This window comes from Patella vulgata, chromosome 5 (genome assembly GCF_932274485.2).
Source record: "Patella vulgata chromosome 5, xgPatVulg1.2, whole genome shotgun sequence".
NCBI classification, from domain to species: Eukaryota; Metazoa; Mollusca; class Gastropoda; family Patellidae; genus Patella; species Patella vulgata.
Window position 1 is genome coordinate 16,989,813 of NC_065883.2, and position 15,965 is coordinate 17,005,777.

At 34.0% G+C, this 15,965-nt stretch overlaps 1 protein-coding gene across 1 annotated transcript; it reads left to right on the forward strand.

The window, feature by feature from the left end:
* The first annotated feature begins 1,316 nt into the window (after positions 1-1,316).
* Positions 1,317-13,587, forward strand: LOC126820985 (homeobox even-skipped homolog protein 2). Its single transcript, XM_050549228.1, has 3 exons — positions 1,317-1,817; positions 12,165-12,322; positions 12,616-13,587. The coding sequence occupies exons 1-3, from the start codon at positions 1,568-1,570 to the stop codon at positions 13,126-13,128; spliced, it is 921 nt and encodes a 306-aa protein (XP_050405185.1). The 5' UTR covers positions 1,317-1,567; the 3' UTR covers positions 13,129-13,587.
* The last annotated feature ends 2,378 nt before the right edge of the window (positions 13,588-15,965 follow it).

Here is a 15,965-nt window from a genome sequence, read left to right on the forward strand (position 1 = left end):
TCACTAAGAATGTGACTGAAGGGAATATTGTAAGAAGATCGCTTGAGAGTATTTTTGCGTTTGTAGCTAACAGACAACATCCACCACGAACAGAACATCTGTAGGATTTATAATCTCGAAATGTATGACCCCTTTTCCTTTTGTAATCAAGTCTCTTGATTGGATTTTTCATTAAAGATACATTATGGGAGATTAGATAAAGAGCTGGCAGTTCTCACTATAATAGTTAAAAACTAGATAAGTACTGTAAATGGAATTTGCTGAAATTTTCAGTCAAATTGATCCAATATGAACCGAGATTTCAGCGATTAAATTGTCGGCCTCGCCTCGATCATCATTACTAAAGTCGGTAGGATAAAAAAAACCAGCAAATCGGAACCTAATCCAATAAACATCGCAGCCTATACCATAGAGAGTTGATTATGGTCTGGATAAGTTAATTAATGTCTAATTAATAATTTAGATAACATATTTCAGGCCTAAAGAAAGACCTGCTATAGGCAGATTTAGCTCTTGCATAATGTATGTTTAATAGACCATGTGAAACAGGCGTTTTAAGTTCAAAGTTCGGCAAACGCTGATGCTACAAACTCTGACCTCATCCAGTTCTTGGATTTTTGATAGTGTGATTATTCTTTAATATACGTATATGATAAGCACCTAATAACATTTCTGGTGACTTTCTAGAACACGTGATGTCACTTTGATTTGAAGCATTTATATGGCCAAAACTTTTATTTCACTTTAGTATTTATTTGACACAACTATTTTAGGATATATCAACATATGTTTCTGTTTTTGTATAGACTAAAATAATAAAATTGAAGAATATCAGATTACTGCAGATTTATTTTAGCTCCTCTACTAAAACTTATATACAATCATATAAAATATGCAACGGTCTACATTGAATTATATCTCCCTACGCATTTTTTTTGGATTATATTTCTCTTAATTTTTTGTCAGGGGAGAACGAATGGTCCATCATTAACAACCAATCATTAAAATGATAAGGTGATTACCTGTAAACCAATCAGATGTCTCATATTAACTGTCATTCATTGATTGATGGTTGTTAAGAAAGACGTCAAAGACCACGTGACCACTCCCCTTTTTATTTCATTTTTGCAATGAAAGGCTTTGATTGACTTTTGTCGTTTTATTTTTAGTCCAGATTTACAGGCCAGATTTTAAACATATGATTATACAGAGTGTGATAAACGTCTGGAAGAGAGCTGTTCCACGTGACTGAACGCCTTGACGATTTATAGAGATCTATGTTTCTGCGACTTCTGCATCATATTGTCATCCGTCAACCTAACTATACACATCGCTTTTAACCATCATCGCCAGCTCGTTACACAAGTTTTTTTTTATCTAGTGTATGGTGAAGGTTTATGTCAACAATATTTAAAGCAGTTTTAACTCAACATTGCTGTTTTCAAGTTAATGACGTCTCATGATTTATGATGTTTATTTGAACAAAGGAATTGGTTATTTTAAATACAGTGGAACTTTTTTAAAGGGCGTGTGTAGCTTTAGTCTTTGAGGAAACCCGAACTAAAAAATGCAGTCGATGACATCAAAATACGAGCATCAAGTCACAGACGAAGAGGAAGAAATCGACGTCGGAAGAACTGGTCACGTGACGCCATTTGGTAGTGATTCTGAAGGAAGTATCTCAAGTGGCGGAGAGGGAAGAGCCGTGACCCCTCTCATGCCCCTCCCTGGCAAGTCACCCAACAGTAGAAGTAGAGAAACCCCCTCCCCATCATCGCCAGTTACCCCACCTCAATATAAAGGGTTGGATTCAAAAGGTAAGAGTTTCTGTATTCTTTACAGATATTTAATTTGATAACACTATCACGAGTTCGAACCCTATGATCAAAACTGGCATGATTTGCTGTACACACGCATTGCAATCCTGTTTGTAAACCATCGTATATTGTTTTTTTTTATATCTAGACAGAGGCCATCGGCACCTGGCTGTCTTGACACCATAAGATTCGAATCAGCGTTTATAAATTTCAAAATGCACATTGCATGACGGGGTATCAGGAAAAACTTTAGTGCTTTATGACGTAAGATGGGAATTTCTTCTGAATTTCTTGCAAGACTTTTTACATTATTTTATTTGTCAGAATAAGTATATAGCCTTGCTGATGAGAAAAATATGGTTAATTATCGAAATGTTTGAGGGCGGTTTCCGGAAAAATTTATGGTTACGGTGTTTTAGGGTTAGACGTAATGTTTTATAAAAAAAAAAACATCGTTTGAATTGAACAGCAATTAATGGCGGTTTTAACACTTAGTCTCTCTTTCCCAGGCCTAAAAAGCGATTTTGTTAAACGGTATTCAAATCATACAAGGGACTCGAATCCATCTTGGTTGGTTGTCTCCCTCGCATAACCGCATGGCATAATATGGGTATCTATGGGGATCTATTTTATTGAGTTACGGTATTGATAGACTATTTTCAATGCCAACTTAACTTAATAACTAAATCCAATAGCTTCTATCTGAGTATAGACACTTGTTACCAATTGTCTCCATTGTCCGTATAGACTAATCCACCCCATTCTTTATTCATATCGAAGGCATAAAAACCTTAATCTGATTAGGGATGTCCAATCCAGATTGTCAAAAAGCACAAAACCCCGGAAATCCTGGACCCTCTAAAATCCGCTACAATCTGACATGTCGTTATTATCAACAGTCTAAAATGGAACTTATTATCGATTGTTAAAATATACATTTCTTATAACTGTTAAGGTAAATTCCGATTCAAAGATGGTCATGGTTTTAGATGCTTTGAATATCGCTTGCGAAATTAGATAGGGTTTTTGTTTTTTGTTTAGCTTCAAATTTACACACAGCAAAATGATTTTAAGGCTTTTGTTTATAATAAACATTTTGCCCTCCCTTTATGCTGGTTAAACGAACCTTTTAATAAACTGCGAGGTTTTCAAACATTTTTACTTTACATAAGTAACGAATATCAAACTAAAAACTTTTTATGGAATTACAATTGTACTGGTTTATTAACATGCAATGTGTAAATTATAGCATATAAGTGTGTGAAATAGCTTTATTTAACGTCCGCTTCCACCAAAGTGATGAGTATTTATATACATTAAAAGGAAGCAATGACTTTGTCTGTGAATTCGTTAAACCCCTGCCAATTACTCATTGCTTTCCCGCTGCGTAGCCTAGGGTTATATATTGACGAAATGGAATATTATTTGCACATTGTTACATCCTGTTATTATTGTTATCATATCTACCTATGTATGATGACAATTTTATACATTGTTACACCTTGTTGTTAACTTATTATAAAAGCAATTACCATAATCAGTAAATTAATTCCTTCCCGAGACCCCAGGGTCTTTTTACGGTAACTTTACAAAGTTCATAATTTTACTTTCGCGCTCTTTCTAAATATCTCTTGTCAAAATGACCGATGGAATATTTCAAAACGTTTAAGGCTATAAACCTCTGTTGGATAAAATCATTGGACATATAATGTTTAATTCAAACTTTCCCACATAAACAATAGGTAATTTATTTCGTCAATTCAGCTTGGAGGCACGTAGGTCTATCCATGTTGGTTTAATTAAAACATTTGTAAACGTTTTTTACTCAAATATAAATACAAATTGTAAGTGTTCGAAATCTTGAAAGTGAAATTCTCTTCGTCATAATTTCATTCCTTTGATAATAGTTCGAAAAAATTCAGTATTTCCCTGCACAGAAGAATGATTTCATCATGGATGATCAGGTCAAAGTTTTAAATTATGAAGAATTATAACTCTTTTATTGAAAACTACTTTCATTTTGGTAAAGATTTGTATTTATCAACCGGTACAAATAAAAGATATACCAACCAACCCGTATTATAACTCTATAACTCCTAGTTAGACTATTTTCTGGTCTCGCTTGAATAAAATTTGAAGGGTTTCGTCCCTGCTAAATCTTTTAAAATGGACTAAAATATCCTTTAAAGTCAAACATCACATAATAATCCAACATAAACGTCCTGAGTTAATCTTTCTATAGTTGAAAAGTAGATTTTTGTTCACTCTAATCTATTTAACTGGTTTGAAATACTGGCTTTTATCTAACTCATTAGATCATCCATATTTTTATTACTTTTCCAATTCAAATAATTCTATAATTTCAATGTGATACTCTTCACGCTTCGAGAGCACAAATAGTCTATTCAGTTCCCACAATGCAATCGTTGTACCTTTTGTATTTCTAGGGTCGAAGAGTGTGGAAGGTTTTCTCGTGCGTTTTTTTTTCATTCATAACTAAATATAGGAGTAATTCGTATTAAAGATGTATTTCAAAGAAATGCTAAACCACAGCCCACATCAATATGACTCGGTCAAACCTAATTTACAATTTTTAAAAAGCAAGAGAACATTTTCTTATACGGCACCATAAGTTTGCTAGAATTAATAGATTATTTTGCTCCAGCCTTTGGATAATTCCATAGGTCCCCGAATCTAGGCCTACATACCCCTCCCCTCCCGAATGTCCAACCTCGTGGGTCTCCTCTGTGTCCTCCGGTTTCCTCCTGCTGCTAAAGACCCATACGCGCAAGCGAATTATTGAAATAAAATTGAACCATATGTTAGTTTCGAAATGACCTAGTTTGTGTCGAGTAGACGTTACCCCCCCCCCCCTCTCTCTCTCTCTCTCTCACTCGTTTTGAATGTTGAATGTTAACTATAGCCTAGCTCACAACACGCCGTAGGCCCTACGTGCTGCTATACAACAGTCTACGGAGAAATTTTTAGTAAAACCGTGCGTGAGACTTACGTGGCACTTGCACGTGTTCGGCACCGTAGAAGATCGCAGACTGTCAGTAGAGACGTTTGGTGCTACGCATACAAAATGTTCACCCCGTTTCTTGCGGCTGGTCTGCGAGCTACCAAACCCTATTACCCGTGCGTGTGACTGTCAAAACACGTACGACCGGTTGTGAGCTATATAGGCTTTAATCCTGCATTTCTGATTCGATATGCAATAAACGGATGTAACGCTTTTATAAATTTGCAATCACATTTTTATATACTTGTCTATTTGATTGTAACTGAATCTTGCATCCTGTTTGTGTGATTGAATACACGTGATTAGAATATGCAATTAAAAAACATTACTGCAACGCAGTTTTTGGGCCCATTACTCACACAAGTGGTTAGAATAAACTTTAAACTGCTCATATCATATCAGATCCATCTTTGATGTTCTTGATTATTATTAAAAACATCAAGGTATTCATATTGTCTAAACAGAGATAATACTTCTAATATTTCAGGAAAACCCTCATAAATGTCCAACCAGGTAAAACAAAAATCCCTAGATATTAACCTTTAAAAGAACAAAGCTATAAAAAAAACCTTATCTTTAAGTGGAATACTTCCAGTTTAATACAGCATTAAAACGTTATTAATAACAGTTTACAGTTCTTCATATTACTACCTGGCCATCTCTTTGATATTTTACCTGTTGATTGGACAAGGTGGGGTAATATGTTATTAAGATATAGTTGGAGGTGCTTTGATGATTTGGTCGATAATCTGCGTTAAATGTTTTATAAGAAGGAATAAAGTTTATGCGCGTTATATCTAATAATCGCTAAAATTGTACACAGATTCATAAAATCTTTATACTACTTTACCTTAAAGTGACAGTCTACACAAACCAGAATATTTTCTCGTTATTAATCAGAGTCTAATCATAATAATTGTTGAATATGCATATCGGTTGTTAGTAATCCTGAAAGTTTAAGCTCCGGTACATGCAATATTCTGGAATAACGCCCATTGCTTATCTGTCCATAACGTCACTTACAGTAAACAAACGTTATAGGCCTACCAATTTAAGAATTAGAGTTTTCAAACGTTGTATTTAAGAAATGTGGAGGTTTGTACGATTCAATAAGTTTGTTTAGATCACCACGATACAGTATGTAGAGATTGGAAATGGTTGGATTTAATAACAATATTGGTACTTTAAAGGTACGGCTGTGAATACCCTTTCGTAAATTAAGATGCAGGTACAATATTTGGAGCCCGAAATAGTTATCCGTTTTCGTAAATCCCTAGCAATACCTTCGCCCGAATTGTGATATATTTTTTTATTGTTTCGATTCTCGTCGGTACCAATTCGTTAATTCATCTCGTTAAGTTTACTATAAAAAAAATTGGGGACTTAAATATAATACCGTCTCGTCAGCGCGGCTTAAAATTTCAGAGAAAAATAATATCAGCAACCAACACTTCTCTTGCCTTCCGCTGGCCGAGCAAACAATATTAAAACGCGCGAGGGGGTCAGGTCAAAGTGAAAACGCGGGACATTAAATATAACAATATGTTGACAAATCGTAGAATGTGATTGATCGTAAAGTTTGATACGATTTTCTAAACCAAACAATAATTTCTTTGAAGTTTGCTGTCGAGGTACACTGACTAAATGGTTTGTTTATAATAACAGCGATTATTGTGTTATGTTCTTATATTACACAAACTACAAAACTTGATATTTATTATAAGACATTCTATTAGAATAAAAGAGAATAAAATCATATAAAGACAAGATAATGGCCAGCTAGGTATAATAATTATTCCATTTTTAATCAAAATTATAAAAAAAGATATACAATATTAGGCTTTTAGTTTTTTTTTCTTATTCTATATCCATCAACAATAATTTTACTGTTAATAAGATATTGATGTTTCTTGATTTTATATTATTACCTTCTAGTCGTCCCGTTTTAAATCAAAATTCTATTATAAGAAAACAACCTTATTTTTTTAATTATGTTTATGTCGCCATTAATATATATTAACATAACGTTGTTAGGCAACAGATACGCCATACACTAATTTTGATTGAGTGTTTTGTTTTCTCAAGAACTGTAGAGTCTTTTAGATTACTGTACATAGATACCATATGTAGGAGATAAATTTGTCTATTGCAGGTCTTTCTTTTTGGCCTCAAATGTTACATAAAATTTAATTACTATTTAGACATTTCTTCACTTGGCAAGCCCATAATCAACCCTCTCGACCATCGGATGGTCGCGATTTTAAATGGATTGAAACGCGATCACCATTTCAAAATTTAATTTGAAAATGGATAATGGAGACTCCGTGTATCATCGTAACAACGGTAGCAATAAAAAACGAGACTACGCCATTCTTCAAACATTCACGACTTCGCCCAGAACAAAGTAATTTGAATGAAATTTTCAATATATTACTTTTTCATTATCTATTTTGAAACTAGTACAGCGAGAATTGTCAGCTGTATATCTAAATCTTACATAATGCAGCTTTAAGAATAAAATATTGACGAATGGTTACCGGTGACGTATAAAGATTATATGCCTCTGTTTGTCATTAGAGAGACAAATGATGGCTCCATATATGTTAAGATGTATTCAGCAGAGAACTTATTGCCCCGTTTATGACTGTAGCCGATTACTAAATGTAGCATAGTCATTCACACCAGCGGAAGAAACAGACCCACAATGATCTAAAGATGGTTTTAATAGACTCGCGCCATTGATATTACGTCATCGTTACGAGATTCTCTAATTCTGCTTTCATCGGAAATCAGATCATAAAATTAGACTCACTTGGTTCTAGATGTTGAATGGGTTTAGGAGATAATATCCCGTGTCCATTTCTCATTAAGCCATTACATTGACACCTTGATAACAATTCATTCGTTTAAGACCACTGTGAAATGATGGTGTTATAATCTATTTAGTGACGAGTGGCTATTGTTTTGACGTAATTTGCCGACGTTAGTCGATGGATACCGACCAATAGTTCAATCTAATGAAGTCATTAATAGCGTGTAATAGGCAATGGCCGTAATTCTGTCGTCATAAAAAAAAAGTTGATATCCCCCAGTAATATAACCGAACACCGATTCTAGTAAAGCAATTTAAGGCCCTTCATGACGCTTCTTATTAGCCTACTAGATACGCCTGGAAACAGGTCAGTTCAGTAACCAGTTTCATTGTGAAATCGATGAAAATAAAACATGGACGAACTATTGAAACAATACGTAGACGTCACAGATAAAAGTAGGCAAAGTGATCTTAGAACTTTTAAGCCAAGGAAATAAATATGTAGGACGGTCATAATTGTTTTTCAAACCAGTTTTAAATATTACATACAAAACCTATTCAGTTTCTTTGAATAATTTACAATTTGGTATTTTGAATAAATCATGAATACTAAAATTCTAGATGTGCTATGGCTGGAAATTTTTGACAGGACGTGGTTATTTTACGTGACCTCGATTTTTTCCGATCACCATCTCTGGTAAAATTATTCTCAGCATTTTGAACCACATTATAGTTTTACCTTACAAGATGCAGATAAAAGTAGAAAAGAGTAACTATTTAGAAATGTTGCTTTATATTTGCACATTTTATTAGATACTGTTCGTTTGATCGTTTTTAATTGATTCATTCATTTTGTCCTCACCTGTCGGTAGATATCAAAGGGCTTGCAAACAGGTGTTGTGATGTGGTCGTAATGTTGAATCAAGTGTAAGAAAATTAAACAGCAGGTATTTAATTAAAACTGACCAATATCTCTTTCCTATTACTCCGGACACAAACTTTCTCACGAAATAATCCAACTATAACTATGGGTTATTAAATACACCCCACAATTTTATAGCCAATCAGGTAACAATAAAAGAAAATCCCTACAGTCTGATCCAATCATTTTGAAATTAATATTATCAAGAGTAACTATTTTCTTTGAAGATTCACAGAATTTATCTATAAATATTAATTCATTTTACGGAGATAAATTGAAAATATTAAAATTTATTAATTTAAGGAAATAGTATACGGTTGGATGTGTATGACATACTGTTTTATTCACGTTCATTAAATAAATATATTTAATCAATATGATTAAAACAGACCCTATTTCGTTTTGTTTTCGTTCTTTATAGTTCAAAATTTTGATTAACTTGTCTTTTCTATAGCAGTTATGAGTTAATGTAGTGAAGGCTATCGATACCGAACCGAAATATAAATCTGTATTTTAATCACATTGATAATTATTATAATAGATTTTATGATCGAATATCTAGAGGAGAAATAAATTTCATCTCTATAGTATATAATTGATCCTTTTTGAGAACCATAAATTCATTATCAATAAATTTAAATTCAAACATATAACTAAAAAGAGGATGATAAAACTTTCTGCCATGCAATAAATTTTATTAAGAAGAATTATTGAAATTATTGAAATATATTTCCAAATCAATGATTATATTATAATGAAAATCATGAAATTGAAAACGAAATAAAATCTGCGTGTCGACCCCTCCCTCGAGTAAGAATTGAAGCTCGTGAGGTTATTAGGTGTATTAATAGTTCATCTAAAGATCGGGTTATTTTGGGGATTAATTCCATATTCATCAAATAAATAGTTAATAATCAGTGGGAACTCGTAAAATATGTACTCAGTATTCCCCAGGTAATTTTTACCTTTTATAATAAGCTGATGAATTAATACCATGCGTCTTTATCTGTTTTATTATATTATACAGAAGTACTTTCTCCAACTCTTGTCACATCTAAATACTCTATTCATTATCCGTGTATTAAATATCATAATATTCTAATTCAGTCCTTTTGAAACGAAAGTTAGTCATTTTAAAGTGGATACTAGCTTGGAATAAATGCATAACTTTTATGATTCCAAATTACACAATTTTAAAAATACTTATATATGGCAGCAACGAGATTTAATACAGAGAATAAATGAATGAATGAATGAATGGGGTTTAACATCCTACTTTTCTGCAGAGGAGTGTCGCTTTAAAATGAATCAAGTAGTTATTATTAATAATTGAAAGTGGGCACAAACGCGACTCTAAAATGTCGATAAAAAGTGCCATTAAATCTTGTCCTTGGCTATTACCTTTCTAGTAAAATATGTTGTTATATTAGACAGGAAATTACAACTACTTATTGAAAGACAGACACAATAACAATACAGCCCTCAATTCAGAAAAAAATATATAAAAATACCTTCAATCATTACAAGGCATGCATCATTACCCCCCTTCACCACCACTCTTCAATGTCAAAAGATAAAAATATTTGTCATGGTCATTTGTAAATAGCCATGGTCATTTTTATTATTTCATGGGTCAAGTCTTGCTTTATCCGGGTCTCTTGACTCATGCAGTCTATTCTTGAGAAACAGCACAATAACTTAATGACGGTTGACAATATGCTCTCTCTGAGGTCGGGTATTTCAATAGGTGTGTAATTAGTACAAGATAATGATATAGATATCCAGGTGTATGACTGACTTCATCATAAAGACGATCTATACATGTATATACTAATAGTATTTGTATATTCTTTAGTACACATTTTATCGTTCTGTAATAACCATTGTCAAATCTATTCACAGAATTCACATTTTTAATGATAAATAGCGACGAGGTATTAATTTGTTCTGCTACTTGCTTCAAATGAACGCCGATTGAAATCTTAAAGACACTCATTTCTACACAATTATCTTTCAAAGGTTGCTTCTCGGATCATAACTTGACAAACAAAAACATTCAATTAAGACGAGACGTTTTATGGAAGATAAAATTATGAACAAACAAAGGTTTAATCATGGTTGTTTATGAATATGATGTGGCTTGACTAATACCTTCCCATTTTATACTAACTTTAATAGACGTGACTTAGGGTCAACCAGTACAAAGTATTCTAAATAAACAACCAAAATATGTAGTTTATTATTTGGATAGTTTAGGGTACGACCATGGGAACACGGAAAGCATCACCAAATACGGATTTTATTATTTGAAACAACTGAGACACATGTAGTTTATAATATATTGGCAGGTATGGTTATTGCTATAGGAACCCGAAAGTGAAAATGTTTTGTTTATTTTTCGATCAATAATTATATTTTTAATAGCAACATTTTTACAATATAAAATCTATCCGTTGAAAAGTATTACTGCAGGCCTACAGATTAATTTAACGTGTTGCTACATAGCGAAATGGGAACTCGAATTTCAACAAAGATTGCATATAGTTATATTTCATTTGACAGCCCGATTTTTTTATGCTGGGAGGTGGGGGGGGGGGACATTGAAACTAAAGTCATACTAAAAAAACGGTACCAGGAAATGGATTAAAATTACTTAGAAACCACATTTCACCCACTTATTATTAATTTCGAATTATTAAACGAATGCTATTGATTCTGAAAATGAAAATCACCCGCGGCTTATGCAATTGAACCTATAATAATTAGTTTCGTATGGAAACTGTTTTATGACATTATTCATTTTTATTTATATTTGATCATAAAATATAATATTAATATTATTGTTAACCTTTAGAACTTAGTATATAATAAAACTAGCATTTTCATATCTAAACCTATAAACTATGTAAATAACAATTGGTATTCCTTACTGGATTTAATTAACTTCACAATGATTTTATAGAGAGGAGGGATTTTCTTTTATTGTGAGCCGATTGGCTATAAAAATGTGGTTTATATGTCTAATAATTCGCTATGTTTCGTGAGAAAAGTCGGGGTTTACCACAGATTGAAATTCCGTCTGCTCATTCAATTATATTTGAGATTGGTCCGCGTCTTGTATTTATGAGAAGTTAATCTTTAATTTGGGATATTAAATGATGTCGTGACAATTCAATTAAATTCTCTTTAACAAACCAATGTCTACGATACGGACACGGGCACACAAGATAGGGTCTGGTGATATGATCTATCGAATGTTGGAATCTAAATTTTGTTAATAATTAAGTTAAACATAAGATTTGGCACGAAATTCCGGAGTCCGAACAGAATTGTATGATTTAGCAGTGTGCACGTATCTATGTTAACTAAAATATAAGTTTTAAATTGCAATGCCCGAATTATCGAAACCCGATCGAGTCTAATTACGTTTTAAAGAACATTTCAAAATTGATTAACCCTATTGAGTTGTCGGGAATGCCACCCGAACCCTATTCCCAATTATATTCCAGCAATTATACTGACAATATTGTATAACTCTTGTATTAAAAATGCCGAACAATCGTAACAAATATCTGTATTTAATACTTTCAGATTGTACTGATTATAGTCAAGTAAGAAGATATCGAACAGCTTTCACGAGAGAACAGATCAACAAATTAGAGAAGGAATTTGCTAAAGAGAATTATATCTCCAGACCTAAACGATGTGAACTAGCTGCTGCCATGAATCTCTCAGAAAGCACCATTAAGGTAGGGAATCGAACAATGTTATTAATGTTTGTGAAGCATGTATGAAAATTAAAAATATATTGTGGTCTTTTAACAGGACCATTTTGATGCTGGTCTGGTGGTTTCCTTTTTACATATTAAATGGTTTTTTTTTTTCAAATTTTCTCGCCATATCCTTATCAATCCCTGGACACGCACTTGTGTTTTCTTTTAATTTTATGGTAGGTCCTACTTTACATAATTATGGTACTTTATATTTTCTTTGCACATGGTATCCATTTGAAACTCACGAATATGTCCACTTTCTATTTAAGGTTTGGTTCCAGAATCGTCGAATGAAGGACAAAAGACAGAGAATGGCTGTCGCCTGGCCTTATGGAATCCCACCGGATCCCCATCTTTACGCCTATCTAGCAGCAGCCGCCGCTTCGTATCCGTACAACATGAACGGAAGTTCACCTCTAAGTCATGCAGCGCTCGGTCTCACAAGCCAAGCTTCACCGTTATCGCCTTTCCAACTTCCAGGTATGACGTCAAGACCGGATCTACTTAGTTCCATGTCCACGGCGTTTCACAAACCAACTGGTCTTGAAGGGTTGTCTCCCATGGCAGCTCATTCTCTAGGCTATGCCTTAAATTTTGGTGTTATGGGTGGGTATGGTTTACACGAACAATCTGTCGGTGTATCTATTTCTAATAAGCCATGCCCATGCCATTCTCCCTCACTCGGACCGCATACATTATCTGCACATGCTCATCTTTCTAGTACTGGTAGAGCGTCACCTACTTCCTCTCCACCTGCCAAGAAAAGGGAGTTAAATCTGTGATAGTCTATATAAGAGAACTATTAGAACATTGGTAATATTGTGCTGTAAGTTGTTAATATTAACTGGGAACAAAGTGTATATATATTCCCCCGGTGTATATATGAGTTGAAGAATGGTGGTGTATGGAGTCACGTGAAGTTTAGAGATTGGAAATCTACAAATGTTAGGTTGACTGAAGGATGAAATTGTCGAGATCTCGTAGACTTGAATTTTTAAAACTGGACCTAAATGGCAGTTGGCTATGTGTTTCTTGGGCTATCTGTAATTCATTTATTATTGACATACTGTAAGGTTCATTAGAATGACTAGATAAAAGGTGCTAATAAGATTTGGATCAAAATAGACGATTTTGTGTTAGAAATGGATTTGAGGTGTATAAATATAACGTTGAAAATGAAACGTTGAAAATATGTCGGAAGACGTTAATTATTGAAACTTCAATAAAGTTCATGTCTGGAATTAATTTCGTCTGTTGTATTTTGAATTTAAATCAGTATTATCAGTCTCACCAAGAAATTTTGAATAACATCGCTTTCAAAGTAATCTTCGACACCCTAAGGCAATTTTCATAGGTTTCCATTAAACTCATGAGAAATTAAAACGTTGCATACTACCAGCGATGGATTGGTCAGATTATTTATATACAAATTATGCACAATCGAATATTTTTGCCTTAACAGCGGTAATGTCTCTTTAAGACAAGCAATTGAGATATGTTTTGCAAAACGTCATTTTAAAAAGAACCTAAACTCTGGATTTCATTCTCTTTTTTTATCCCGTGTATATAATACCACCCTAGGAAAATCGGACATTTTCGTCTAGTTACTCTGACAGTATAGACACTGATGACACCCTGCGTGCAACCACGGCGTAACCGGACCGCTATAATGTCCTCAATAATATACTAGGAATGATATACCCGGTCTCTCATAGAATTGGCTGGTGTAAAGTACCACATAATAAACAAAAGTTCCACTCGCTCACTCTCAGTGGCTTAACGATATCATCCCAACCTTAATCCCGGAACTTTTTGGTCCTCCGTCAAAACCCACGACTGGCAATCCACGCGGGATGGGTTCGGGGTTGGAGGGTTTTGGGCGCTATTTTAACTCAACCCTAACTACAGAAACATCATCATTAATATTGGTTTCGCTGTTCTGAGACATGACTTACTATAAAATAACGCTGGAATTAGTAATAACATGTCCAAAGTACACACCGGGTACGAAAAGACCAAATAAAATGAAATGGGGTTTAACGTCCTACTGTTCTCCCCCGACTGGGCTAATGAAGACGGACATATGCCATACTGTGTGCTAATGAACGAAAATTTGCCCGGACTGCGGCATTACGTATTACTCTTATGTCAAATTTCAATTATCAAGTGGTCTTTTGCATGCACGCCAATATGTATACGGGTTTTGTGTCCCATCCGAAGGACTATACATTGTCCCTTGCCAAGCCCTCCGTCCTGCACCACTGACAAGGAGGAACCATGGGTCAACGAAGGGATCGAACACGTGACCTCCAGACTAGCGAGTCAGACAGGCTCTTCATTTCTTAGAGGTGTCAAGGTTATACAAGGCATTATTTATAGCTAAAGAATGGGTATATCAACCCGCATTCATTCTTAATTTCGTGATTCACTTTTTACATTTGGACAACCTCTGTTTAAATGTCATCATAGCACAATCAAACTCACCCATGGATCATGCGTCTTAGGTTCATCTCTATATATCTTCATTGTCTTAGATGTTACTGACATTAATTTGGAATATCATCCGGTTAATGCAAAAACAGGTATGACATTAAACCCTATTACTGTTTTACCCCATGTTTTAAAGGATTTATTAGTTGTGTAATAAATTAAAACAAATTATTCTTCGTTATTATCACTGATTAATGGGATGACATATATATATATATATATATACGTACATATTTAATGTTATAAAATCTTAGGCTTATAAAATGTCAAATGTTTAGCAAAATGATTTCTGCTCATGATAGTTTAAAGAGCAGATCGTGATAATTACCTCCATATTTATTAAAATTTGTCAGTGGCTCATATATTGAGAGAGAGAGAGAGAGAGAGAGAGAGAGATGGAATTTAACGTCCACTTCGAAAAACTAGGTCATTTCGGGACTAACACATGGATCCGCCATAATATATAATATCACAAGAAAAATAGAGAGGGAGAGAGAAATGGGGTTTAACTTCCACTCGACACAAACTAGGTCATTTCGGGACTAACACATGGTTCAATTTTATTTCAACAATTCGCTCGCGCGTAGGGGTCTTTAGCGGTGGGAGGAAACCGGAGAAATCCCACGAGGTTGGACAAGCGACCCTACTCCTTGCCACGTATAACCGGGGAATCGAAACCACGCCAGTTGACTAAATGGCAGACCTTATGATACAGCACGCACGTGCTAACCATTCGGCCACCCAACCACCCAACCACCCACACATATATTGAAGGAGTGGAGTTCTTTTCATTATATCAATATTTAATAAGGTTTTAAATGGATATAATTGCAATATAAGCATTTCATCTGAAAATAACTCGGAAAACTTAATAGATCCATCTGTCCTTTCGGGAAGCTCTTTATGATATGGTCGGGTTCTAACATTGATTATAGGCTTTTCATATGAATAAATGGCTAAATTATAATTTATATAAGATTTGAATCCCAAAGAAAGACCAGCAATAGAAAAATTTAGCTCTTACATAATATATCTTTAAAGGGCCAATCCCAATAATATTTTGGATAATTGAACTGCTTAATTTTGTGTTAAAATCCCTTAAAATCCTCTACCTTAGGGCCGAGCAACT

Bases quoted from the DNA above. Each gene is read 5' to 3' on its own strand.
- LOC126820985 (XM_050549228.1), top strand. From the start codon at position 1,568: ATGCAGTCGATGACATCAAAATACGAGCATCAAGTCACAGACGAAGAG. The intron at 1,818-12,164 runs GTAAGAGTTTCT...TAATACTTTCAG, and splicing joins TAAAGGGTTGGATTCAAAAG to ATTGTACTGATTATAGTCAA. The intron at 12,323-12,615 runs GTAGGGAATCGA...TTTCTATTTAAG, and splicing joins TCTCAGAAAGCACCATTAAG to GTTTGGTTCCAGAATCGTCG.